Consider the following 26,582-nt stretch of genomic DNA (forward strand, 5'->3'; position numbering starts at 1 on the left):
GTATTGCACACAGCACCTCAGGTTTGTTACAGCGCCCTGCGTATGGCACATTGGGCTGACTGGGCAAACCTCTTGATGTACCTTTTGAACCTCCATCACAACTGCTCACTCCAACCCATCTCAAAATTTCATTGTGTATTTGTATTTGATGACAAAAACTGTAAAACTGGATACTTACCTTATTGCATACATGGAAACAATGAAACAAGTTGCTGGTGGAGAGAGACAATGGATGGCTGGACTTGATACAACACCATAGCATTGAGAAACACAAGGTCATCCACTAACAACAAAGCATAAAAAGGGACCAACCAAGTGTTGGGTAGATGCAATTTTCAAGGCAAATGTTGAACCTGACACACATCAGATAGTTGAGATGGCCATTTTCGAAGTAGAAAGGAGAGATCATGTGTGCTTCATACTTGAAAATGTTGTGAGCCTGTTGCCTATATTTTGGCAACAAATTAGCTTTAAAAAGCAGTATGATGGCTCTGCTGTTTTTGTAGCCTCACACCTACTGCACACATCACCCTCAAGCCTCTTCAGCAAAAGCCATGTCCACCACCCCTACTCCATCATCCACCCCTCTGGCATTGCCTCCCAGTCTGGCATCCATGTCAGCTGAGGAAGTGAAGGACTGGTGCAAGTCAAACTGGAGCAAGATTGAAGTGGAGAACATCACCATTGTGAACCTCAACAGCCTCATCAACCATCTTGGAGGAAGCAAGAGCTTCAAGAAGAAGGCAGAAGGTGTGGTGAAGCTGCTCCAGCTCATCAATGAGAAGAAGAGGCCTGAGGAAAGTGAGGAGCTGGAGGAGGAGAGTCAGGTTTCCAGGAGGAAGGGATGGAAGTGCAGTGCTCTTGAGAAGGAGGAGGAGGATGAGGAGGAGAAGGAGGAGGGAGAAGACAAGGTGCTCAAGGAGGAGGAGGAAGTTGGGGCGAAGGGTAAGGAATGTGTCAATGTATGTTTTTCTTTTTCCAACTCACTTTGATGATGTCCCTGGTCCAACTAATACCCTTTCTCCATTTCCAGAACAAGGTCTTTGAAGACGATTCACATCCTCACATGGGGCCAGAACCACATGCACAACAAGGCTGCAGTTCACAAGGATGAGTGGGAGGACTTCTTCCAGTACCATGACACCCTACACACTGACAAGTTCTGGACCACTACTTGAGGCAAGCAAGCCATCAACTGGAAGAAGCTCATCAGCTCAATGGTACATTTCGTCACATACACAACAGAAAATTACAAACTTCCAAACACTTTCTAACTCCACTATTTCATGCAGCCTGAGGCTCAGAAGCTCAACAAGGCAGAACAGAGGAAGCTATGAGAAAATCTGTGCAGATCCAAGTGGGCAACAAGTACAAGATCAGCAAGAATGGTATGCTCCCCACCAGTAATTTCTTATAACTATCCCATTGTGCTGACTGTACTCCCTTCCAGCCTTCAAGGAGCTCCTCATTGCCTGCCAGAGATGTGTTGAGTTCCTGAGCAAGGTGAGAAAGGTGGCTACACACCTCATGGATAGGGACTTCATCCACCTCAAGAACAAGGTGGCTACTGGAGAGTGGGTATGTTCTCCTTTTGTATAGTTCTTTCATTGTGTATGCATATGCAATGAATTGTAGTTGATATATGCACCATTATTTTTATTGCATACATGTCACAATGAATTGCAGTCAATATATGCCAATCTAATTGCTTGCTTTACATTAGGATCATCACATTGCCTGTGACCAGGAGCAACTTCTTCTGATCCTCAGCAATCCACACATCAAAATTGAAGACATTATCCAAGAGTTGCAAGAGAGGATTCAAAAGGAGAAAGAGGAGAAGGAGAAAGCTGAAGAAAAGGAGAAACGTAGAGTGAAGGCTAAAGGCAAGAGGAAATCCACTGACTCAGCAGAAGAACCTTTTTAACCAGCACAAACACACAACAAAACCAGATCTGACCAGAAGCTCCTCTGCAAGTGCATTGAACAGCTCCAGGTCACTTGTGTGAATCCCAAGCTAGTTGACATTGTCCTATGTGACAGTGTTCTTGACTACACTCCACTTTGTGCTACTCCACTTCATGCCTGCTTCCATCTCAACTTCAGCTACCACATCCATGGAGCTTCTGCACAACTGAATGAAACTGAGACCAACATCATTGCAAGTGCTATCAACAGCATCCTCATTCACTCCAACCCATCCAACATCACATCCTGGACTACAGCAGCCTGGACAGTGGCACATCAACTCACCTCATCCAGTACCTCCACTTCTTCTCAACCTTCACCCCATTCTTCCACAGCATCAGCTCCTAGCACCCCTACACAGGTTTTCATTCACCCCTTTTTTCATTGTGTACACATATGCAATGAAATATAACACTGACTCTCAAAATCAACAGCAGTCCCAGCTCTCCACAACCCCTCACTCAGAACCATTGCACAAGAGAAAGCATTGAGATCATGAGGATACTGACACCCACACCCACAGACACAGCAGTGCCCACAACAACCACCACAAGCACAGCCATGGATTGCAACACAAGCACCACAAGAGCAGGAGCTGGAGCAGGAGCTGGAGCAGGACCAATTGCCTGACCTTGGGTCACTTTCCCCTTTCCACTCTGGTTCTGATGTGGATACAAGTGAATACTAAACTCTGTCTTTCCAATCTTTCCAACTTTTAAAATAAACTCCTTTGTTCACTTCCCAATTCATCAAAAAAAACTGTGCTCAATGACAATCACCACCATGCCAATAAAATAAAGAACACTGGCTACCCCAGTAATCCTCACATTATGCCAACCACACCAAACTAATTTGACTTTGACTGCTGGCCCAGTTACAGTATCACATCTCTCATTATGATGGAATTTTGATCTGCCATATCTCAAGATGCATCCAATTTTGTCATGTTATTGTTAAAATAAAACCATTTTTGTGTTATCAAAACCATTTTTATGAGCTTGAAGCTATCTCCAATGAGCTGTAGTGTGGACAATACCTGATGATGTAAATGGTAGAGTCAATGGTGGAGTGGTTGGTTCTTCATCAATGTCCTCAGCCATTGGCATGAATCTGCCTGGGTCATGCTGAGATATTGGATGCAGCATGCTCATATCTGTGATACATTGAACTTGCACATACAGAGTGCAGAACAGCAGGGACTTGCAATGATCCAATTAAAGTCCAATGCCTCAACTGTTGAGCACTTTCACTGCTGGCTGTGGTGTACAGTGGTCCACTGAATCCATGATCTGCTGGCTGGGTGTAGCCAGCTGACCAGTATCATCACTGCACACATCCAGAATGAGGGATACAGGAATCTAAAGTACTGGTGTCATGGTGAGTTCACTATGATCCTCAGAATCACTCCTGGAGTGAGTGTCAGGGATGTCATATCCATTTCCAAAAAAAGGGTTGAAATGCCTGTAAGAAAATAGAGATGATTTCAGACAGGATAGTTATTGTGTACACATATATGACAATTTTGTGTATGCAAGTAGAGAAATGAAAATGATGTAAATGTAGTTAAATAATCATGTATATGTACATGATGATAAAATAGGAATTACAACTACAGGTTACATATTGTCATGATAAATAGAATTTCACTTGGTACATCAAAATTTTGATAAAGAAGGTCAAGAATTACAGGAAAAAATCAAAAAGAAGTATGGGACAAACCAGGTATCACCATCCAATGCTTCCATGAGTGAGCAGTTGAGAGATGTGGTGTGAGAGGGTAGGATAAGAATTGAAGTTAGTGTCATGAGCAACAACCTTACCCAGTCCACAAGCAGCATGTTTCAGGATACTGCATATTTCCATTCAATTCAACAATATTGACTCTTACAATTGACAATACACATACACAACAAAAAATTACAGCAAGAAGGGTATGCTCCCCACCAGAAAGGTGGCTACACACCTCACAGATAGGGACTTAACAACATGGCAACTGGAGAGTGGGTATGTTCTCCTTTTCCATAGTTCTTTTAAGGTACACATATATCCAATCAATTGCAGTCAATATATGCTAATCTAATGCAAAGGAGAAACTTATTCTGATCCTCAGCAACATCAACATCAAAGATGTTATCCCAGAGTTGCAAGAGTGGCTTTGAACTCCAAACAAAATCACTTTTCAAAATGACTGGACCTCTCATTTCCAATGACCACAAGTTAGAGGAGAAGGAGAAAGCTAAAACCTCATAAAAATGGTTTTAATAACACAAAAATGGTTTTATTCAATAACAAGACAAAATGGAGTGCATCTTGAGAAATGGCAGATTAAAATTCCATCATATTGAGAGATATTTCCCTTCTGTGAGGATCATGCATGCTTTGTTGAAGCATATTCTTGGGGGGAGATTTGTTTGGGGGAAGGTGAGAAAAAAGGTCATTTTTGTTTCTATTGTTTCCTTGTTTTGATGTGAATCAATGGGGGTGAGGAAGTCATTTAAAAGATCTTTGTAATCCTGTAATGTGGTAACATTGACCACAGCTTGCTTTGGTTTATAGAGCATGCTAGTGCACTATACACTCTGTGGGGGTTCCTGTGATATCTTTGAGCTAGATTTGTCCGTCTCACTGTTGTGTCCATCCTATCTGGTCATGAGGTGATCAAGATCCAAAACTGACCAACAATTCAGGAAAAATCCGCCCAGGATGAGACATTGACAAAAAAAGTCAACAACTGCGGTCAGACCTAATAAGACCAACGTTCCTTAGCTGAAACTTCGCAGGTGTTCGATAGCCAAAACCGTGAGAGTTTCTTTTTAGGTCAGACGTTGTTGCGGGTCAACCAACACACGCCCACACGCACGCACAGAACCAGGACATCCGGATTTTCTCTGATGAGACGTGCGTGATCTTCCATTTTCGCAGCTCCCCTCGTTTGGGCAGGGCGTGGCACAATGCATTTGGCGGGGGCGCTATCCATTTGTTGGTTACCCTATGCCCAACCAACCAGAGCCTGGTCTTGAACCCGGTTATCCTCTCTCCTTGTGAAGAAGAAAGAGAGAATCCGCGAATCATCCTCATCCTCTTCTCAGAATCAAGGTGCAGTCAGAGAGAGAGAGAGAAGAGAAAACCTGTTGTAGAGATAAGAGAACAGGGATGATGACTCGTTCCCCCTGTATCTTGATCACCCTCCTGGGCTTCCTTTGCCTGGCTTCCGCCATGGACTTCCAGGTTCTTCAGCTTCTCCATCTACGTGAACGTTTTCTTGTTGGACAGATGATGTGTTGGTTGTGGGGGGATTGATGACTAAGCGCGACCTGTCTGGACGCGCGCAGGCCACCGACTCGGCGTCCCTTGCGCGGGCCATCGCCTCGGCCAACAAGCTCACGGGCGCGCATACGATCACGATCGGAGATGGGCGCCCGAACTTCCTGATCCACCTGGATTCCGACCTGCCTGCCATCACCCGGTCGGTGCGATTCACCTCAACCTCCACCGTCATCCGCGGAAACAACAATGTCGGGCTGCGCTTCAGTGCTGGTACGCCCCACCTCCTCCTTCATACACATCACCCCCCCCAATAGTGGTGGTTGATGATGTCTGGCTGAATGGGGAAATCCTGTTTTTGGAGTAGGCGAGAGTTCCGTGACCGGGATCCACTTCCAGGGCTTCTCACAGGCCGCTGTTGTGGTGGAGGGGGGTCACGTTACCGTGGAGGGCAACACGTTTGGCTCTGCCGTACGCGCTCCCCCCCCCAAATTGATGGGTGGAATGACGCGGGTGTGTTGACATCCAGTTGCATTCGCGAAACAACAGTCCGACGTCATTGGCCAGTACGGCGTCCAAGTCACGGGCGGCTCCTCCACCATCAGGAAGGTATTGAACCAAAGGCCAGCTTGGGTCCCAATTTCATTAGGGAAACAGGAGGCATTGCATGACTGAACAATATTGAATGGTGTGCAGAACGTGTTCGATTCGAATGCGGTCGGCGTGAGCATTGAGGCCGAGGCCAAGAGCTGCCTCGTGGAGTCGAACCAGATCACCGCCGGCGATGTTGGCATCCGCGTTGCGGGCCACCCGGACGTTGATGCGGAACACCGCATCCAGAACAACCAAATCAGCAACTGCGGCCGCCAGGGCGTCCTCATCGACACCCCTGCCAAGATGACCATCGACAACAACAGCATCGTACGAGAGTAGTGACTGAGAGTTTCTCTCATCTATTCTCTCACAACTTTGACACACGTGCTGTCTGAGTGCAGGGCACCAACGTGGGTGTTGGCATCGAAGCCGTACTCAAGGAGGGCAGCTCCATCACTCACAACTTTGTTTATGGTACGCTCCCCCTCGTACTTACCCTTTTCCCTCTTACCTCGTAATGGTTGCTTCAATCTTCCTCAGGAGGGGTAGGACCAGTACGTACTGAACGAGTACTCACGCACACCAACCACGCGGCACACATTGCAGGTAGCCAGGACTCCGGCATCATTCTGCGCAGCCCTGTGTCGGGTTGCCCCGCCAGGGTCCTGGTGGCGAGCAACCACATCGGAATGTCGCCCGTCCTGCTCGCCGACGGCAACAAGGGTCGGCAAACATCATCAACATTTCCTTTATTTTTTCTTTTCCGTCCGACTTTCTTTTCGCTTTTCGCTGGCGCTCTTTGGTTCAGCTGGCAAGGAGTGACTGACTTGTGCTTGGTGGAATAATGGGACAACATCACAGGCCACGGCATCTTCAGTTCCGTGCCCGTGACTTTGTTCAACAACACCATCGGCGGTACCAGCCCCCCCCCAATATAAGATTATTCTGGCCACGACGACTACTTGTCGACACAAAAGTGCTAACGGCGGTGGTCCGTCGCACACACAGGGAGCGGCCGGTGGGGCATCATGCTGAGCAGGGAGCCCGACGCGTGTCCCACGACGTGCCACATCTATGGTTGGTACCCACCATGACCGACCAAGTCGACTCCCGCGCGACAACCGACGGGTTGGGGTGGCTGACTCTCGCACACGCGCAACGCCCGCACACAGGCAACCAGGTGGGCGCTTCGCGTTCGCTGAACAAGTGGTGGTTGAAGAACATGGAGGGCGGCTTGCGCGCCCACAACATGCGCATCGAGACCCAAGGTCCCCATGGCGAGCAGCATCGTACGTGTAACCCCAGCGGGTCGAATGTGCTGAGTTGCCTCAGTCGTCTCACACGACACACAACACACACGACACATGAACGCACGCACACGCACACGCACACGCACGCACACAACCATGTTCCTCTTTTTATCAACAATACGATAGTCAACATCTTCGCCAACAACGGCGGCGACAGAGGACTCTTTATCGAGGGTGCCCGTGATCACGTCATCACCAACAACTGGGTCGGTTGGGACGGCGCCAACGTACGTCAGCCCCACCAGCGCACTGCACACTGCGCCGCCGCATTGAATTGGACTGGAACGGAATGGCCGACTCAACCCACTCTTCTTCATCATTATCGTCGCCATCTTCTTCTTCATCACCATCTTCGTGTTGCTCCAACAGCTGCTGGCCGGACATCCCGGGCAGGGCATCATGCTTGCCAACACCGACGGCGTGCTGGTCTCGAACAACATCGTGGTGGCCGGCGGTGACGGAATCTACGTCGACAACGTGCCCAACGCGACCATCCGCAACAACAAGCTGGGCGTGACTGCCACCATGTACCCCTCCCCCACACATTTCTTTGTCCCGTCTCGGACAAGGCTCTGTTGCACTAATGCAATGCAATGCAATGCAATGCAATGCAACATCGAAAAGCACACTGACCTCCGGCTTTTCCCGCCACCGCCACACCAACCACCAAGGTTGAGCAACGACAACACGGTCAACGGGTGCGGCATCAAGGTCAACGCGCCTGTCTGGAACGCCACCTACGTGACCCTCATCGCGGACAACGCCATCTCGTGGAGCAAGGACTCCTCGATCTCCGTCACCGGTGGAGGCGCGCACTCCATCACCGGCAACACCCTCGTCGAGCCCACCGGCCTCGCGGTACGTCGTGGTCGTGTGCCAGCGTGGTTTTTTCATGTGTGCGTCGTGTGTGCGTCTCGACAGCCTGACAACTGTGGTGGGAACTTAAGTTCATTATTGGTATCTGTGTGGCACACACACACACACACACACACACACACAGAACAAGGAGCACGTGCTTGGCATCAAGCTCGAATATGTGGACAACGTGATGGTCAGCGACAACGTCATGGACGCGCGCCACGTCGACATCTACACCAACTACGCCCGCGGCGTGCTGCTGCGTAGCAACAGCGCACCGGTCACGGTACGTCGAGCGTTGAGCGCGCAATTTGTCTTTTGGGCCGCTGCAACGCGCGCGTTCAGCAATTTCCGCGTCGACACAACGTTGTGGTGGCTGACGGGGGTACCACTTGGGGGGGAGGGGGCGCTTGAGCAGGAATACGTGATGGAGAGGGCCATCTGCGTCTCCGATTCGCCCACACCCTCCCCGACGCAGTCGCCTTCCAACTCGCCGTCGCCTTCCAACACGCCGTCGCCGTCCAACACTCCGTCGCCATCGAACACGCCATCACCGTCCAACACGCCGTCGCCGTCCAACACGCCGTCGGTCACCCCCTCGCCGTCGGTCACCCCCTCACCGTCGGTCACCCCCTCGCCGTCGTCCACGCCCAGCGCGTCGCCGTCGCCGGTGGTCAGCATTGCCCGATGGACCTATGCGGAGGGCGCGGCTGTCAACGCCGCCCCCATACCCCTCCCGCTCGCTGCCACGGTGGGCTCGGGCAACATGAACACCAACTGGGCCGACCCGACCAAGATCATCTACACCGGGCGCGCCAGTGACTTTGCGTGCGAGTTCAGCGGTAAGGCCAACAACGGGCGCTATCTGTCCTTCACCTTTGACTCGAGGGGCTTCCAGCGCCTCGTGCTCAGCCTCGAATTCAGGGCGAGGACCAACGGCTTCACCACGTTCGACGTGCAGACCTCGACAGACGGCACCAACTTCGCCTCCCGCTTCACCTACACCGCGGCGACGCCGAACTCCTACGAAGGGGTCACCGTCGATCTCAGGGGCCGCAGCGAGCTCGACAACGTGGCCAACGCGCAGGTGCGGCTGGTCTTCAATGGCGCCACCACCAGCACCGGCCAGTCGCGGATCGACCACGTCGTGTTCGGCGGCGAGCCCTTCCCGTCGCCGTCACCCACGTCGTCGCCCACGCCGTCGATCACCCCCTCGCGGTCGCCCAGCGCGTCGCCGTCGCCGTCGCCGGTGATCGGCATTGCCCGATGGGCCTACGCAGAGGGCACGGCGGTCAACGCCGCCCCCATACCCCTCCCGCTCGCCGCCACGGTGGGCTCGGGCAACATGAACACCAACTGGGCCGACCCGACCAAGATCATCTACACCGGGCGCGCCAGTGACTTTGCGTGCGAGTTCAGCGGTAGGGCCAACAACGGGCGCTATCTGTCCTTCACCTTTGACTCGAGGGGCTTCCAGCGCCTCGTGCTCAGCCTCGAATTCAGGGCGAGGACCAACGGCTTCACCACGTTCGACGTGCAGACCTCGACAGACGGCACCAACTACGTCTCCCGCTTCACCTACACCGCGGCTACCCTGAACTCATACCAAGGGGTCACCGTCGATCTCAGGGGCCGCAGCGAGCTCGACAACGTGGCCAACGCGCAGGTGCGGCTGGTCTTCGACGGCGCCATCACCAGCACCGGCCAGTCGCGGATCGACAACGTCATGTTCGGCGGCGAGCCCTTCTTGTCGCCGTCGCCCACGTCGTCGCCCTCCTCGTCGCCCTCCTCGTCGGTCTCGCCGTCCAACACGCCGTCGCCTTCCAACACTCCGTCGCCGTCCAACACGCCATCGCCATCCAACACGCCGTCGCCTTCCAACACGCCGTCGCCATCCAACACGCCGTCGCCTTCCAACACGCCGTCGCCATCAAGCACGCCGTCGCCTCCAACACGCCGTCGCCGTCCAACACGCCGTCGCCTTCCAACACGCCGTCGCCATCAAGCACGCCGTCGCCATCCAACACGCCGTCGCCGTCCAACACGCCGTCGCCGTCCAGCACGCCATCGCCGTCCAGCACGCCATCGCCCTCCAACATGTATTAAGAGCGATGAGAGACCTACATAGTCTTTGTAGTCCATTTATTGATGAGTGGGTGCTGCACAACACTATCAAAAACACATAGTGTTATGGTGAGAAAGACATGATCAGCCAAACAACAGGCAAGCTGCCTTGGATGCTGAGATTCTGCAGGAGCAGCTGCTTGCTCATATTGGCCTGCAGCTTCTCCTGGTTGATGTCTTTATCCATCCAGCTGTGGAGGGTGTAGACCATGTGTGGTTGGAGAGATGTTCCTTTTCAGGGATGTTGTAGTGCTACCATGGTGACATACTTCCCCAATGTACTCTGGTCACCACTGGCCCTGCCATCATGATGGCATGTGTTGCTGTAGATACTCTTGGTTGCTGGTGTCACCAGGGATCTGCAAGTTGTCATCAGAACTGCCATAGGCATCTCCTTTATCCTCTTAATCAGCTTGAGCTGAAGCTTGTTTCCTGTACAATGGGGAAAAGGCAAGGAAACAGGGTGCAAAACTGCTTGAACTGGGATCAGCACAGATTCTTGCTGACAGCAATGTGCACATCTATGGTGAGCCAGAGTATGTCTGCAGTGATGTGCATGTCTACAGCAACACCAGCAAGCCAGCATACAGACACCTCCTGCATGGCCGTCAAGAGACGGTCCAGAGAGGGCTGCAAGGAGGGTTCTAGTGAGAGTGGGTTGACAGACTGTACTACGCCCAGCCTCACGCGGTCTGTAATACTCAGTAACCAAGTTCGCGTCTTGTTCATCTCTCAAAAGGCGACCAAGATCGCAAACACCCCATCGCCCCATCCTCTTCTTGCCGTGCCGGGCTCGTCCGCCTTTCTAATCTCCTTGCCGCCCGCTCATCCGCCGCCTAGGGCCGGGTGCCGCGCACGACCGCCTTTGTTTCGCCTTGAAAGGTGGACATGTGCGTCACTGCTCTCTTGGACGCCACAGGCGCGTTGAAGGTTTTCCCAGTGCCTCTCTCTCTCGATGTTATGTTTCAGCACCTTGCTTGTTATCTCTTGGGCTTGTTGAGGTAGCGGAGCGACAGGTAGGCCATCACTCGCGACACCACGATCACGCCCACCACGAAGATGATCTGTACACCGCACACATCATTAGCGGCACACATGCACACGACCCATACGCGAGGGAGGAGCAGCCGTACGTCGGCCCAGATGTAGGTCTCGACGTTGAGGTGGTCAAGCACGTCCTGCCCGGTGATCTCCTGCACGTCGGGTCCGTAGGCGGAAATGGGCGCCGGCGCGAAGGTCTCGTTGCCCACCTTGAACTCGTTGAGGAGCACCAGCTCGTAGCAGTACTTCATGAACGAGATCCACCGCGCCCACGCGATCCACACCTTCAGGTTGTTCTGGCTGATGAAGAACCCGCCTGCAACACAACACAACAACACAACCCAAGACAAAACTTGTTATCATCTGCGTGCATGTCATATGTGTGTGCGGGCGGTGGTGCGCGTGTACCGAGCAGAACGGAGCCGAGGACGACGATGGTGGAGAGGGTGAGGGCCTTCTTGACGTCGACCATGATGGCGCCGATGAGCAGGCCGATGCCGGAGCCCATGAGCACGAAGAGGCACATGATCACCACGAAGAAGACGAAGCTGCCACCGTCGTCGGCCAGCCCGACCATCCAGTAGGTGATGACCGAGAACAGGATCGGCATGACCAGCTCCAGCGGCGTCTCGGCCAGCACCTTGCCCACGAAGTAGGCCGACAGACGATAGGTGCCCGTCGACCGCTCTTTCGTCAGCACGGCCCGCTCAGGCGGAACTGTGATTTTCGAAACAGTTTAGGGAATGTAGAGGCTGATGAGGATGGTGGCAAGAAGAGGCAACTGCGTACAGGCGAAGAGGGCGTTGAACCAGGTGGTCATGACCCAAAACATGGTGGTGAAGAACAGGAAGCCCACCCGATCGCCCAGCGACTCCTCTGAAAAATTAGTCGCGCAGTCAGCCACGACTCGCAACATCTGGCTCTACACGCGCATCAACAAACAACACTTCGCACGTACCGTCTTTGTCCATCTGGAGCCAAAGGAGGCCGCTGAGCACGGCGATGAAGAGGATCTGGATGATCCGGTCCCACGAGAGGATGTCGTGACGACGCTGCTTGAAGGTGCGCTTGGTCAGGACCCAGGTCTGCAGCCAGAAGGGAGTGACGAACTTGTCGCCGTGCTTCATGTCCTCGAGCGACTTGGCCTCCTCCTCCTTTTCCTGCTCCTTCTCTTCTCTCATACCCTCATTGTTCTGCTCGGCCTCGCGCTTCTTCTCATTCTCGCCGTAGGTGTCGATTAGCATCTGCCGCACCGTCCGGCCGTCCTTCACCTTCTCCGTCGAGCTCACAACCTCCACTTCACGCATATGCACCAACATTAGTCTGATGGTGTGTGTGCGTATGTGTGTGTGTGTGTCTGTGTGTGCGCGCGTGTGTGGCATGTGCGGTGAACGCACGCATGAAATCGGCCGGGTTGTACTGGAGAGGTGCATCGAGGCCCAGGCTGGCGAAGTAGGGCAGCACGCCAGCGGCGCTGCCCGAGTAGACGACCCAGCCGCCCTCGGCCAGGAGGAGCACCTTGTCGAACATCATGAACATGGCCGACGAGGGCTGGTGAATGGTCGTCACCACCGTGTGCCCGCTCTTGGCCAGCGTCTTCAGCGACACGATCAGGCCGAGCGACGTCGCCGCGTCCAAGCCTGCACACGACACGCACCCCCACACACACAAGAGACAAAGAACACGCACATTCCTCAATCAACATTCCAAAATAAACGAATTCCTGAAATGCGCATTCCTTGGGGGTACCAGAGGTGGGCTCGTCGAGGAAGACTAGTGATGGGTTGCTGATGATCTCCGTCGCGATGTTGGTTCGCTTGCGCTCACCGCCGGACACGCCCCTCTGTCGAACATGATTTAAGATGGTGGTCGTGAGAAGCCATCATCTGATTGGGCAACGTTATAACAAACGTACCACCCAACCGCCGCCCACGATGGTGCCGGAGCAGCGCTCGAGACCCAGCTCGGAGAGCACGTCGTCGACCTTGGCCCGCTTCTCTTTGAGGGACATGGACTTGGGCAGCTTGAGATAGGCCGCGTCGGTGACGGTGTCGCGCACGGTGATGCTCGGGAAGAAGATGTCGTCCTGCAACACGTAGGCCATGCGCCGCTTGAACCGCCGACCGCTCACCTCCTCGCCGTTCACCAGCACCTCGCCCGTCAGGTTCGACTTGATGCGGCGCGCCAACACGTTCAGCAGCGTAGTCTGTAACCCACACAATTAGCATCGCACAGAACACATATATTCTTTGATATATTAAAATGTATACGCACAACACAGCACATATTAATAAAAAAGAAATAAAGAGAATGTACCTTGCCGGAGCCGGTGGGTCCCATGATGGCGATGACTTCGCCGGCGCGGACGCTGCCGGAGACGCGGTTGAGGATGGGAATCTCGCGCTTCTTCTTGAGCATGGTGGTGATGGTGGCCGGGATGGGCAGGCGGAAGAGGAGCTTGACGAAGAAGTTGGACGGCGGCATGGGGTAGACCACCTTGTAGTCGATGTTGCGCCACTCGAGATTGATCCTGAGCTTGGGCGACTGCTTGGAGAAGGGCACCGGCTGGTGGATCTTGGCGTACTTGCTCACCACAGCCGCCAGCTCCTCGTCCACCGGGTCCACCACTTCATCATCATCATCGTCGGCGTGATCTTTCTTCTTCTTGCCCGCGGCCACTTCTTCCTCTCGCTTCCGGTTCATTTGTGTCATGGGCAGTCCCGCTTCAGACTCGCTGTCGCTGGTCGAGCTTGACGCGCCGGCGTCGAACTCGCTCATGTTTTTGTGTGGTGTCGTGTCGTGTCGTGTGCCCGAACGAGCTTGTTGTGATTGAGAAGTGTGTAGTCACAAAGAAGAGAAGAAAGGTGCTCTTTATGTCCGACGCATGTTCGTTGCGTTGCAGATGTGGCAAAGGCCCCGGTTCTCGGTTACTAATGTGAGTGGCGGGAGTGAGCGCGGGTGTCTCTCGCAGAACTACAACTCGGAGACGAAAAAAGAAAGCAACGAAGCGACACGGCCACTTTAAATTTTTTTTAATGGCCAATGATAAAGGCACCGATAAGAAAAGCCACAAAAAAGAAAATTCATAACTTTTTCTCTGTCGTCGGCAAGTAATGGGGCGGGGGTTCGAACCTCGCCAAGTTCTTCGTGTAGCAGAAGAAGATCTTAGATATGGAGGCCGAAGATGGACGCCGCCACAAGCGGAGGCGCTCGCGTTCGCCATCGCCCAGAGAGCGAAGTGGGGGCAGCAGCAGAAGGAGGTCGAGGGACAGAGAGGACCACAGGCACGGCGGCAGCAGGCGAAGCGGCAGGCGGGGTGAGGATGTGAGGTCAACATCGCGAGATGATGAGCGACATCACAGGGGCGACTGGCACAGGAGGGACCACGAACGTCCAAAGGCAGAGGAGCGGGAGCCCAAACGGCATCGTCGAGCCGAAGAGGCCGTTCACGCTGCTACAGATGAGAATTCGAAAGTGGCGGCAGCACAAACGGAAGACGACGAGAGCAGGTGGAACCGAGCGTGGGACGAGCTGTTGTTTTCACCGCGCGACCTCTACCCCAAGGGCTCGCAGGCGTATCATGACTTCAGAGGTACGCAACGTGTTGCTCGCTGGGCGCACCTCGTTTCTTTTTATATATTAAAAAATTAAATTGATATAAATAATAATTGATTCTGCATTTCCCTACCCGCAGAGTTCTATCGAAAGTACAGGCAATTCAGCAAACGCGAGAGGAGCGCCAAAGAGCAAAGGCCAAAAGAGGAGGACAGAGACAGAGCCAGCGCCGAGCAGGAGAACGCTCTGGGTCTCCCTACGCCCTATGACCAGCGATACCGGTACCTGCACAAGCTACCCACTGCGCTCCTGTTGTGGATGGTGATGATGTTTCTTCACCCGACACTCACGCACACACGCCACCACACGTCACCACACGCCACCACACGCACAGCGTCAATTTTGCAGTCCTGAGTGCCAAGGGGCCGGTGATGATCAAGGACGAGGAGTTCCAGGAAGTCAAGAAGGCCCTCCATCTCTACGAGGACTTCCGGCAGAAGGAAAAGGTTGGAAAAACGCTCTCCCTCTCCTCTCCTCTTCGTCGGGCGTGGCCAACAAGAGCGCAGGCGAGTACTCAGGCATTGATTTCTTCCCGCTTGTCCTGGTTGGTCATCACAGTTCGCCAAGACACTCAAGATCCAGAGCGAGCGGGCCGGCTTGCCGATTGCCCAATACCGCCAGGAGATCATCGACGCCGTGCGGAACCACCAAATCACTCTCGTCGCCGGCGACACCGGTTGCGGTGTATGCACTTCCCTCCTTATCTTTGTTGTGTGTCGCTCGCTTGCAACTCCGAGTGGCCTTTTTCTCACTCACAACGCGGTTGTCGTGTGTTGCGTTACACAGAAATCGACGCAGGTGTGTCAGTACCTGCTGAGCGGAGGCATGCGCAAGATCGGCTGCACGCAGCCGCGACGGATAGCAGCCATGTCCCTCTGCAAGCGAGTCGCCTTTGAAACGCTCAATGTAACTAGTTCCCTCCTGCCCGCGACACGACCAACGACACGCACGGCATACACGACAGTCGCTGATTTGCCATTGTGCAGGAATACGGGTCACGCATTGCGTACCAAATTCGCTTCGAGTCCTCCAAGACCCTCGCTACCGACGTCGTGTTCCTCACCGAAGGCGTGCTGCTCAGGTCAGCTCAACCCACGAAAGAGAGGAAGAAGTAACGAAGAACGAAGACGGTTAAGTGCTGACTCTCTCTCTCCCTCTGTCCTGTGCCCACAGACAGCTGGCGAGCGACCCGCTGCTGATGGACTACGACGTGCTGATCATGGACGAGGTGCACGAGCGGCACATCCACGCCGACTTCCTGTTGGGCCTCCTTCGCGAGCTCATCGCCAAGCGACCCGAACTCAAGCTCGGTACGCCGCAAGTTTATTTTTAATTTTTTTACAATAAAAATGTATAGATAATTTCGGTGTTTATTTATTTTCGTTATTTATTTATTTCATAATAATAATAATAACCACACCAACACACTGCAGTGCTGATGTCCGCCACGATCAACCTGGAGCTCTTCTCGGAGGCCTTTCCCGGCGCTCCCGTGATACGGGTATGCCTCCGTCTCGCGCGCTCGCGCCCCTCGCCGGTGATTGATTGGAGTCAATAACCACACGCGGGCCACACCTTAATCCTGATCAACGTGCGAATGTGTGGACGTGTGCAGGTGCCCGGGCGGATGTACCCGGTCGAGGTGGAGTTCGTGCCGCTGCCCGAGGACCAGCTGCTCTACAAGGACCTGGCCAAGCCAGCCTCGGCCGCCGACGCCGAAGCAACGGCCGCCGCGCCCGATGGTACGGCAGGGTTGCCGCGGTTTACTACCAACAGCCCTGTATTGGACTCATTTGTTATTTTATTTTGTTGTTGTCGGCGCAGTCGCGCGGCCGCTGCCAAAGGCCGGAGGCCCGCTCAATCCCAAGCCCTACCTGGCCATCATGCAGCGCATCGACGAGCAGTTCCCTCAGGAGGAGCGCGGCGACTTGCTGGTACATGCCCACACACACACACACGACACACCCACACACACGCACACACACACTCCACACTGACGCTCGGCCTGCAGATATTTGTGAGCGGGATGAGCGACATCATGTGCCTGGCGGAGGAGATGCGGGGGTACGCGGCGACGACGCGGCGGTGGATCATCCTCCCGCTCCACTCGGCGCTGTCCGTGGAGGACCAGGAGAAGGTGTTCGACCCCGTCGAGGAGGGCGTGCGCAAGTGCATCATCTCCACCAACATCGCCGAGACCGCCATCACCATCAACGGCATCCGCTTCGTCATCGACTCTGGTACGCCCGCGCACACGCACATGTACCACCGCACACACGCGGCACTGCACACACGAAGCTGAACCGGGGATGCGGCTGCAGGGAAGGTGAAGGAGATGGGCTACGACGCGGAGACCAAGATGTCGTCGCTGCAGAGCTTTTGGATTTCGCGCGCGTCGGCCGAGCAGCGCAAGGGCCGCGCCGGCCGCACGGGTCCGGGCGTGTGCTACCGCCTCTACTCGCAGGAGATCTACGCCCACCTCCTCGCCTACTCCATCCCCGAGATCCAGCGCATCCCCCTCGAGTCGGTACCTACACACCACCTCGCCCGCGGCCGCTGCCTCAAGCCCGCCGCTCACCCGCGCGTGCGCGTGCGCTGCTGTGTGTGCGGTGGTGCGCAGATCATTCTTCAGATGATCGCGATGGGAGTGCGGGACCCGCGGGAGTTTCAGTACATCGAGCGGCCGTCGGACGACAAGCTGGAGGCGTCGCTCTTCAACCTGCAGCAGCACCAGGCCGTCACCGGCTGCCGCGACGGCACCTACCGCCTAACCCCGCTCGGCGGGATGCTGGCTCAGCTGCCCGTCGACATCCCCGTGGGCAAGATGCTCGTCTTGGGCTCGGTACCTATAGCCTTGACACGCACGACACGAGCGACACGAGCCTAACGTGTGCGGCCCGCTCTGTAGTTGTTCCGCATTCTCGATCCTGTGCTGACCATGGCGGCGGCGCTGACGGTCCAGTCGCCCTTCGTCACCCGCGGCAACTTCGATTCCACTGTACGCGTTTCTAGTGCCTTCTTCTTCCTCTTCTTCTTCTTGACCGTGGTCTCGGCACAGGCGCGCCACGAGTTCGATTCACCGCACGGTGATGCCTTCACGCTGCTGAACCTCTTCGACCAATGGATCAAAGTCAAAACGTCCAAACCTCGCGTACGAGCGCTCCTTCATTCGCGTGTGTCGTGTGTTGTGTGTGTGTGTGTGTGTGGTGTGACTGACGCATCCCCGCTCTGGGGGCGACACTAGTCATCTCGCAGCTGGTGTCGGGCGCATTCGGTGGAGGAGCAGCGCATGTACGAGATCGCCAAGCTCAAGGGCCAGTTCAAGGACATCCTCCTCGACAACGGCCTCCTCGCCTCCCGTGCCGATGAAGACGACGACGAGTCCGGCAGCGACCCGCGTGGATTCGGCCAGGTACCGCACACGCACACGCGCACAACGCACACGCGCACACCTCACACGATGGTCTTACACTGAATGGTCAGCCGTCGCAGCGCGATCGGCGACGAGACATTGCACGCAAGCGGCGGCAGCTTCGTCTGCTGCAGCGTGAACGCGAGAGCTCCCGCAAGAAGCGCGTCCTCCGATTCGACGACGAACTCGCCGGCCAGCAGCAGCCGCCGCCGGCCGACGCCGACTCCGATGCCCAGCAGCCGCCGTCCCAGGGCCAGCCCCAGCCGGGCGACTCGAAGAATGCGAAAAAGGCCGACGGCGCGGCGGCGGAAGAGGAACGCGACGACGAGACGGAGGTGGACATCCGAGAGCTGGACTTTATGCTCACGCACGACCTGGACCAGCTGAGCCGGGACTCGGCGCGCGAGCTGTCGCTCCACGACATCAACCTCCTCAAGGTCATCCTCGCCTCTGGTATGCGCGCAATCTCCTCCACCCGCAGTGCGTGCTTCAAATCGTTTACATTTTCATTTCTCTTTTCTCTTTTCTTTTTGTTGCACCAGGGCTGTACCCCAACATCGCCGTTGCCGACGAACTCAACTCCGTGCGGCGCGACAGCGACCAACTGTTCCACACCAGGTAACACACGACACGACACGCGCACACGGCACGACACGCGCACACGACACGACACGACACGCGCACACGACACGACAAGCGGCTGACATTGGAGGCAAAGGTGGAAGGAGTTCGTGATCCTGCACCCGACCAGCGTGTTCGGGAGCGAGGCCAAGCAGATCACGCTCACCGACCTGCTGGCCTACGTGTCGCTCCTGGAGACCAACAAGCCCTACGCCGTCAACGTCACCCGCTGCCCGGCCCTGCACACGCTCCTCCTCTTTGCCAACACCAGTACTCCCTCGCCCCACCAATCGATGTGTGCGATGTGTGCGATGTGTGCGATGTGTGCGTGTGCGGTTGGTGCGTGTCGTCTGACTTCATTACGTTACAGTCGACACGACGGCCGATTGCTCGCGGCTGGCGGTCGACAATTGGCTGGAGATCGAACTCAGCAGCAGCAAGTACGCGCTGCCCCTCCCCTCCGCCCGCGAGGCGCACACAACGGACGCTTACTGTCTGTGTGTGCTTCCGCGCGTGTCGTGTCGTGTCGTGCGGTAGAACGGGCGAGCGTCTGCTTTTGGTGATCCATCAGCTGCGGCTGCTGCTGCAGAACTTTCTCCACCGGAAGCTGGCCAGCAAGCGCCAGCGGCGACGAGGGCGTAGCGGCGGCGGCGGCGGCGACAACGACGGCGGGACGGGTGAAGTGCGGGAGGGGGAAGAGGAGGAGATCGTGCCCGACGAGCTGCGAGACACGCTGCTGGCCGCCGCCGCCGACGAGCAGCAGGCGGCCGCGCTTCCTCCGCCGCCCAACGCGCCGCCCACCATCGTCCGCATCCACCGCGAGAGCCGCGACCACACCATCGCCTGCGACGAAGACCAGCTCTCGGGTGCGTTCAAATGCTGACGTGTGTGCGTGTTGCTGACGTGTGCTGACGTGTGCGGTGCGTGTCGTGTGGTGGACACACGCACACGCAGGCAAATTGGCGGAATTCCTGGACACAGCGATCTCGTTCAAGATGGGCCGCATCAAGCCCTCCGAGTTCCACGCCATGTTCTTCACCGTCGCCAGCAAGGCCACCGAGGACCAGGCCCAGGCCGCCAACCAGGCCAAGGACGCCATGGAAGAGCTCGAAGGTAACTTCACGGACGTGTGTGCCGTGTGCCGCGTCGCGTGTCGCGTGTCGTATGTCGTGCGTCGTGTCATCTAACAACAACAACAACAACAACAACAACAACAACAACAACAACAACAACAACAACAACAACAACAACAACAACAACAACAACAACAACTGGCCATGTTGTAGCGATCAGGGCGAGGGAGCACGCCGACTTTGAGTCGACGAAGGGCGGGTGGCGCGTCAACGCCTACCTCCGCTTTGGCAGCCTGCGCCAGCACAAGACCATCGCCGCCGGCTTCACCGGCTCGCACCTCCGCAAGCACTGGAAGTACGTTCAGCACTGTCTCCGCCTTTGGTGGAGTTGACACTGACGTGTCGACTCGTCATATGGGCGCGTCTACCGACAGGTGCGAGACGTGCGGCGGCAGCTTCATCTTTGCGCTGGAGGACATTGCGGCCCACCAAGCCGAGTGCGGCAATAAGAAGGGCAAGGAGAAGGCCGACGACGACGACGACGACAACTCGGCGCCCAAGCCAGCGGCAGCCACCACTGACGCTAGTGGAAGCGGCGGCGGCGGCCTAAAGGAGAGCGACAGCGGGTGGCTGTGCCCCGTGTGCCAGAAGCGCTATGACTTGACCCCCATCCAGATCCTCAAGCACAAGAAGACCCACACCTGAAGGCCAGCGATGTTGATAGGTATGTAAAGAAGTTTTTACATATTTTTTTACTGTTAAATTGTGGGTCCAGAGACACTAGTGGGTGGTGGTGAGGACGACGCGGTAGCGGGCTTTGCCGTCGCGCACCATCTGGACGCCCTGGTTCACCTGATCGAGTGGCAGGGTGTGGACCCACGCGCGCACGTTGTGCTCGGCCGCGACGGCCAGCGTGGCCTCCTCCACCTCTCGGCTACCGATGAGGCTGCCCACGATCGACCGCTGCCCGAACAGGACCGCCAGCGCCGGGACTGCCAGCGGCTTGTTCGGCGCCGCGAGCAGGAGGAGCTTGCCGCCCGCGTCGATCAGAGACAACATGCGAGCCCAGTCGTTGTCGTTCTGGTCGGTCGTGACGACCACCACGTCGAACGCGTTGGCTGCAGCGGCGATGGCCGCGTCGTCGTTGAAGAGCAGAAACTTGGTGGCCCCCAGCTGCCGGGCCTGGTCGGCCTTGTTGGACGACGTCGAGATGGCGGTCACCTCGGCCCCGAGCGCCGCGGCAAACTGAAGGGCCAGGTGGCCCAGGCCGCCGATGCCGACGACGCCGACGCGCGTGCCGACGTTCACGCCGAGGCGCTTGAGCGGCGCGAAGGTGGTGACGCCGGCGCAGAGCAGCGGGGCTGCCTGGTCAGAGGGCAGCGCGTCGGGTATGCGGAAGGCGTAGTGGTGCGACACGCGCACGCGCTCGGCGTAGCCGCCGTAGGCCACGGCGCCGTCGGCGTACTTGTAGTTGTAGGTGTACACGCTGCGCGGGCAGCAGTTGTCGAGCTTCGTGCGGCAGTAGCGGCACGACTCGTGCTGCTGGCACGAGTAGACCTGGGCGCCCACACCAACGCGGTCTCCCACCTTGAGGCCCGCCACCTTGGCGCCAGCAGCCACCACCTCGCCAATGATCTCGTGGCCCGGCACCACTACGTCACAGCGCACACGTGACATATAATCATAAATTAATATTTCAATAGTTAAATATAAAGAAAATGTCGTCCAATAAAAGGGCTGTGGTGAGTACCCGGGTACATGGACTGGCCCCAGCCAGAGTCGATGGTGTGAAGATCAGAGCTGCAGATGCGCAATGGGTGATGCGGACCTCGACGTCCTCCTCGCCCAGAGGTCGCGGGGTGTAGGAGAAGGGCTTCAGCTCGCCTGAACTTCGTACGCGGCAAAAGCCCTGAACTGTTCTTCGGTGTTGTCACTGCCCTCTGCGCTCATGATGTGAGGGAGTTGATCTGGGTGGAGCTGTAAACTTTTGGATGAATGTCGCGGTCATAGGCTTTTTTAAAGTCTCGCGGCCGAAACGGCGGTGGTGCTGATAGGCCGAGAACATTCGCTCACATTTGATATTTTTGTCCAATCGTGCATCGTCGGCGATTGGGGGGAACTTGAATCCGCCAATCACCGAGGGAAGATATGTGCGATTGGCGTAGAAGGGGCAGCAACTTTCCAGATTTACTCCAATCGCACAGCGTCGGCAGATCTCTCGAGGGGCGCAACCAATCCCTTCGTCCGCATTCCTGCGGCTGGGCCTGGGTGAAGTTGTTCCTGCATGTAGAAACAAAACCGGGCATGTTCGATCTCACTTCAACACTTACTCTACCTGACCTCTCGAGCCAACAACACCATGACCACCGCACCACAGAAAAGCAATGTGAACATCATCTTCGGCGCCATGACTATCGGCAAGCCTGGTACAAGTTCCTCTTCTGCCCCATAGGGCACGTGTGTAGTCGGACAGATATCTTGGATAGCGTTAACATTTTATTTTAAAATAAAAACAAATGATGTTCAACATCGCAGGAGTTGAAGGGACCCGAGTCCACACGCTGGAGGACTCCGCTGCGCTCTTGGACATCTTCCAGGCGCACGGCCACACCGACGTCGACACTGCGCGCTTCTACGGCCAGGGTCGTCCGAGGAGTACCTGGGCGAGATCGGGTGGCAACAGCGCGGCCTCGAGGTCCACACCAAGATCTACCCCACCGCGGGCAAGAACATGGGAGGAGAAGACTGGACCCACCGCCCGGCCGACCTGCGTGCGGCGCTGATGCGCAGCAAGGCCGCACTCAAGGCATCGTCGAGCGCTGATGGCGCCGACAAGAAGGTGCCAATGATAGACATATGGTACCTTCATGGGCCCGACCGTAGCGTGCCGTTCGAGGAGACTCTGCGCGAGGTCAACAACCTCTACCGCGAGGGCCACTTCCGACGCTTCGGCATCAGCAACTACATGGCCTGGGAGGTGGCCCAGATATGCGAACTGTGCCGCAAGAACGACTGGGTCCAGCCCAGCGTGTACCAGGGCCTCTACAACGCCCTCCACCGCGCCGTCGAGCCCGAGCTCTTCCCCTGTCTTCGCCACTACGGCCTCGCCTTCTTCGCTTTCCAGCCCCTGGCCGGCGGCTTCCTGACCGACCGCTACCACCGCGACACCCACGACTTCGAGCCCGGCTCCCGGTTCGACCCCGACCGGTGGCAGGGCCGGTTCACACGGGCGCGCTACTGGAATGAGGCCTACTTCGACGCGCTCGACCTGCTGCGGCCCGTGGCCAAGCGGCACGGCCTGACCGAGGCCGAGTGCGCCCTGCGGTGGTTGACGCACCACTCGCTGCTGCGGAGGGAGCACGGCGATGCGGTGATTGTCGGGGCCAGCAGCGCGCGGCAGCTGGAGCAGAATCTGGCCGACTGCGATAAGGGGCCGCTGCCGGAGGAGGTGGTGCAGGCCCTGGACGCCGGGTGGCAGCAGGCCAGGAGTGTGATGACCAAGTACTGGCATTGACATCACGTCATGTAGTTGTGATTGGGCGCCTTGATATATAAAAAATACTTCAACATTCAGTATAATGCCAAACAGTGTCAACATACTCACACAGTTGATGCGATTGGAAGACTGTACAAACAGACAGAGCTTAGTGGGCGCGGTTGAGGTGGACCTTGGAGCAGGCGGCCTTGTGCGACTGCTGCCAGTGGTCGGACTGGCACTCGCGCGAGCAGTACCACACGAGCTTGCACCCACCGCACGCCTTGTTGGCCGTCTTGCCGCACCGCGCGCACGACTGCTTCTTTTTGTCGTTGGTGCCCGCACCGGCCGCCGCACCGGTCGCAGTTCCTGTTCGCGCCTTCGTCTTCCCCGCCGGCGTAGCGGTGGCCTTGATGGTCGCGGCAGGCTTGCCAGTCGCCGGCGCGGCTTTGTTTCCTCTGCTGGCCTTGTGCCTCGTCGCTTGCGCCTTTGCATATCGATGCCTGCAACCCATAATTAATTCTGTGTGCCGTGTGCGCCGTGTGCGTGTTGGGGGCGTACAAAGGGTGCTTGGCCATCTCGCGGTCGATGGCGAAGGTGGGGTTGAGCCCGTAGCGGAGCAGCACGTCGACGGCGCGCTCGAAGGTGTCTGGGTCGCGGGTGTGCGGCATGGGGTCCTGGCGGCAGCGGCTGCACTTGGTGCCTCCACGCAGGCAGAAGTAGACGCCCGACCGGCCCAGCTCGCCGTACCAGCGGAACAGGTGCTCCTGCCGCAGATAGGGCGAGTCCTTGGGCAGGCTGGCCAGGATGATCTCAGTCGAACGCCAATTGCCTGCACGCCGCCTAAATATTAACCAATCGACATACGACACTCACAACACCACAAGACGCACAAGTTGGTTGAGGAATGCAAGACGCACACCTTGGTTGAGGGTCATGAGCATGGGCGAAGGGACGGGGGCGCTGGGGTCGTCGGCGCAGGCGTCGAAGCCGGTCTCGAGAAGCGCCTTGAGGCACTCCGTGTCCAATTCGTAATAGCACGCCTTGTGCACCGCGTTGAGACTGAGCGACGACACACACAGCACACACGACACAAACACGACACAAACACGACATACGTAAGCGACACATAGGCAACTGTACAGTGCAAGGGGAGGGGCAAGTACCCGTCAGTGTCGCACGGGGACGGGTCGCAGCCGGCCTCGAGCAGCACGCGCACGAACGGCGCCTTGCGGTTGTGGGGTATGTGCGGGGTGTGCAGGGCCTCCATGAGGAGCGTGGCGCCGTTGAAGTCGATACGCTCGTTGGGGTAGATGCCCCCGTTCTCGAAGCACAGCCGCCGCAGCGATGCCACGTCGCGCTTCAGGCCCAGCACTTTGTTTCCCTCGCCGAGAGCCTGGTCGAGGTCCTTCTCCCTGCGAGCATCAAATTGGTTTTTCCATCAGTGAATTTCTCCAGCGATGGCGTGTCGTGCATGTCATGGGGCGGTGGTCACCTGAACAACAGCAGGGCGAAGAAGGTGTTGGCGTTCTTCTGCGCCCATTCGATGGCGCCGGGCGTCTGCCGCCAGAGGTCCCCGTAGGCGCGCACGTAGCTCACCGCCGCACACAGGCTGCCCGCGGACAGGAGCGACAGCGGCAGGCGGCCGCCGGGCATCGCCTTGCGGCCCGCCAGGTAGGGCAGCACCGCCGGCGCGTTCTGGACGGCCTTGATCAGCGACGCCTTGCCCGCGTCGCCCGCGTATCGAATGTACTCGCCCATCTCGCAGGCCCGCGGCCTCGCCGACATCTTGAAGTCCAGCAGCGCGCGCGTGAAATGCCAGCACAGACCTGTAGAGCGACACCGCAGGTTGATCAGCGAGTGCGGTCTGTGCAGTGTGCGGTCCGTCACTGCATGACTGCGTGCGTACTGGTGGAGCTGAGGGAGTAGCCCTGCTCGGCCCACCTGGCGAGGTAGCGCGAGGCGGCTTCGGTGTTGCCCAGGGCCAGGTACACGGCCGGCATGTGGTACCGGTAGTTGGCGTACGTGGCTCTGTGTGGCGCGGTGGTGCGGTGAGCCGTGTGTGGTCTTATGCGGTGCGTGCGATGTGTCATCGGCAGAACCGGCACGCTGTAGCCGTACCTTGTGGTGTACCAGTTGCTGTCGTACTTCTCGAGCAGGAGATACTTCGCGAGGGCCTCGCGGTAGCGGCCCATCTTGCGCAGCGTGTTGGCCTGTCCGTGGATGGCCCGGAACAAGGGCCGCAGGTGCAGGTCGTCCCACATCTTGCCCGTGCGAAACTTGACCCGCGCCTCGTGGTCTTTCAGCATCTGCCTCGACGCTTCCTCCGCTTTCCTACACGACGCACAGGCACACGACACCCCGCACGACCGACACGACACGACACGACACGACCAACGACACGACACACACAACGCCTTCTTCTCATTAGAACTCGCACAAAAGAGAAAGATGAGTAGGTAGAGATGGAATAAAGAAAATACGTGTATAAGTCGAAGGCTTCGTCGAGCGAGGTGGCCTTGCACTGGGCCAGCACGTTGAAGGCCTCGGGGCAGCCATGCGTGATCTCCAGCGCAGTCTCGGCCATTTGCACCGCTTTCGCGGGGTCGGAAGAAACGTAGTCGCAGGCTTGAAACGCCTTCATCATCGCCTCCATCGCTCCTGGCCTGCGTTGCGTGTTGGGTGTTGCGTGTTGGGTGTTGCGTGTTGCGTGGGTTAGTGTGCTTGTCGTCAAGTGAAAGGAAGCAAGGAGGGGCGGTACTGGAGGCTGTCGTTGTCCTCTTCGAGCTTGGACCACATGTTGGCCTCGCTGCTGGGGCTAACGCCACCAAAGCTAGCCATGGACAACTCGCTCTGCCACGCTGCGAGTGTCCACACCGGGCCAGAGAGAAACGCAACAAGCACGGTCATGATTGCACGCAGGCTTGAGGACGGTGATCAAAGGAAGACGAAGATTGAATAACGAGAGGCGCTGAACCTTCGTCAGGTGGGGCATCAGTTGAGGTGCTGGAAGCACGCTCAAAGGCCAGAGGCACGTCTGGATTGGCGTGCGAGGAAATCTGGGCAAATGTAGTGAACAAATCATATTAGCATGCGCAGGGCTCAATACACAGGTGGCATGGAGGCATACTATCCCACCCATGCCTCCCCCTGTCAGGGGGTTACCCCACGAAAGGCCTGCCAAGAGTTTCGACAGATCCATCGGTGCAATGAAAATCAACCAAAAA

At 56.7% G+C, this 26,582-nt stretch overlaps 6 protein-coding genes across 6 annotated transcripts; 3 read left to right on the forward strand and 3 right to left on the reverse strand.

Annotated features, from left to right (window-relative positions):
- Positions 1–5,267: 5,267 nt before the first annotated feature.
- On the forward strand, positions 5,268–10,100 carry ACA1_260760 (uncharacterized protein; the record flags this gene model as incomplete). The annotated part of the gene is made up of 15 exons (XM_004333636.1): positions 5,268–5,505; positions 5,600–5,703; positions 5,782–5,841; positions 5,929–6,153; positions 6,228–6,300; positions 6,433–6,549; positions 6,688–6,741; positions 6,835–6,903; positions 6,999–7,115; positions 7,263–7,363; positions 7,506–7,663; positions 7,808–7,994; positions 8,137–8,280; positions 8,413–9,935; positions 10,001–10,100. The coding sequence occupies 15 exons, from the start codon at positions 5,268–5,270 to the stop codon at positions 10,098–10,100; spliced, it is 3,270 nt and encodes a 1,089-aa protein (XP_004333684.1).
- Positions 10,101–11,098: 998 nt separating this feature from the next.
- ACA1_260770 (ABC2 type transporter superfamily protein) lies at positions 11,099–13,937 on the reverse strand (the record flags this gene model as incomplete). Its single annotated transcript, XM_004333637.1, has 9 exons — positions 11,099–11,182; positions 11,252–11,475; positions 11,568–11,876; positions 11,949–12,035; positions 12,118–12,456; positions 12,557–12,799; positions 12,909–13,002; positions 13,075–13,365; positions 13,527–13,937. 9 exons carry the CDS (start codon positions 13,935–13,937, stop codon positions 11,099–11,101), a joined length of 2,082 nt encoding a protein of 693 aa, XP_004333685.1.
- A 393-nt stretch (positions 13,938–14,330) lies between these two features.
- On the forward strand, positions 14,331–20,585 carry ACA1_260780 (helicase conserved Cterminal domain containing protein; the record flags this gene model as incomplete). The annotated part of the gene is made up of 24 exons (XM_004333638.1): positions 14,331–14,751; positions 14,854–14,995; positions 15,109–15,220; positions 15,333–15,458; positions 15,561–15,680; positions 15,761–15,855; positions 15,948–16,084; positions 16,208–16,275; positions 16,390–16,516; positions 16,599–16,708; positions 16,786–17,014; positions 17,096–17,301; positions 17,395–17,616; positions 17,683–17,772; positions 17,833–17,925; positions 18,019–18,186; positions 18,258–18,639; positions 18,729–18,804; positions 18,905–19,077; positions 19,178–19,247; positions 19,345–19,673; positions 19,762–19,920; positions 20,094–20,235; positions 20,315–20,585. The coding sequence occupies 24 exons, from the start codon at positions 14,331–14,333 to the stop codon at positions 20,583–20,585; spliced, it is 4,068 nt and encodes a 1,355-aa protein (XP_004333686.1).
- A 75-nt stretch (positions 20,586–20,660) lies between these two features.
- ACA1_260790 (oxidoreductase, zincbinding dehydrogenase superfamily protein) lies at positions 20,661–21,640 on the reverse strand (the record flags this gene model as incomplete). Its single annotated transcript, XM_004333639.1, has 3 exons — positions 20,661–21,366; positions 21,430–21,532; positions 21,631–21,640. 3 exons carry the CDS (start codon positions 21,638–21,640, stop codon positions 20,661–20,663), a joined length of 819 nt encoding a protein of 272 aa, XP_004333687.1.
- Positions 21,641–22,287: 647 nt separating this feature from the next.
- Positions 22,288–23,394, forward strand: ACA1_260800 (aflatoxin B1 aldehyde reductase member 2, putative; the record flags this gene model as incomplete). Its single annotated transcript, XM_004333640.1, has 3 exons — positions 22,288–22,306; positions 22,416–22,495; positions 22,534–23,394. The coding sequence occupies 3 exons, from the start codon at positions 22,288–22,290 to the stop codon at positions 23,392–23,394; spliced, it is 960 nt and encodes a 319-aa protein (XP_004333688.1).
- Positions 23,395–23,524: 130 nt separating this feature from the next.
- ACA1_260810 (MYND finger domain containing protein) lies at positions 23,525–26,557 on the reverse strand (the record flags this gene model as incomplete). The annotated part of the gene is made up of 11 exons (XM_004333641.1): positions 23,525–23,858; positions 23,917–24,187; positions 24,278–24,417; positions 24,522–24,770; positions 24,851–25,184; positions 25,265–25,386; positions 25,504–25,679; positions 25,892–26,021; positions 26,117–26,216; positions 26,333–26,414; positions 26,486–26,557. The coding sequence occupies 11 exons, from the start codon at positions 26,555–26,557 to the stop codon at positions 23,525–23,527; spliced, it is 2,010 nt and encodes a 669-aa protein (XP_004333689.1).
- Positions 26,558–26,582: the final 25 nt, after the last annotated feature.

Source organism: Acanthamoeba castellanii (assembly GCF_000313135.1).
Source record: "Acanthamoeba castellanii str. Neff unplaced genomic scaffold scf7180000084769, whole genome shotgun sequence".
Lineage (NCBI taxonomy): Eukaryota > Discosea > Longamoebia > Acanthamoebidae > Acanthamoeba > Acanthamoeba castellanii.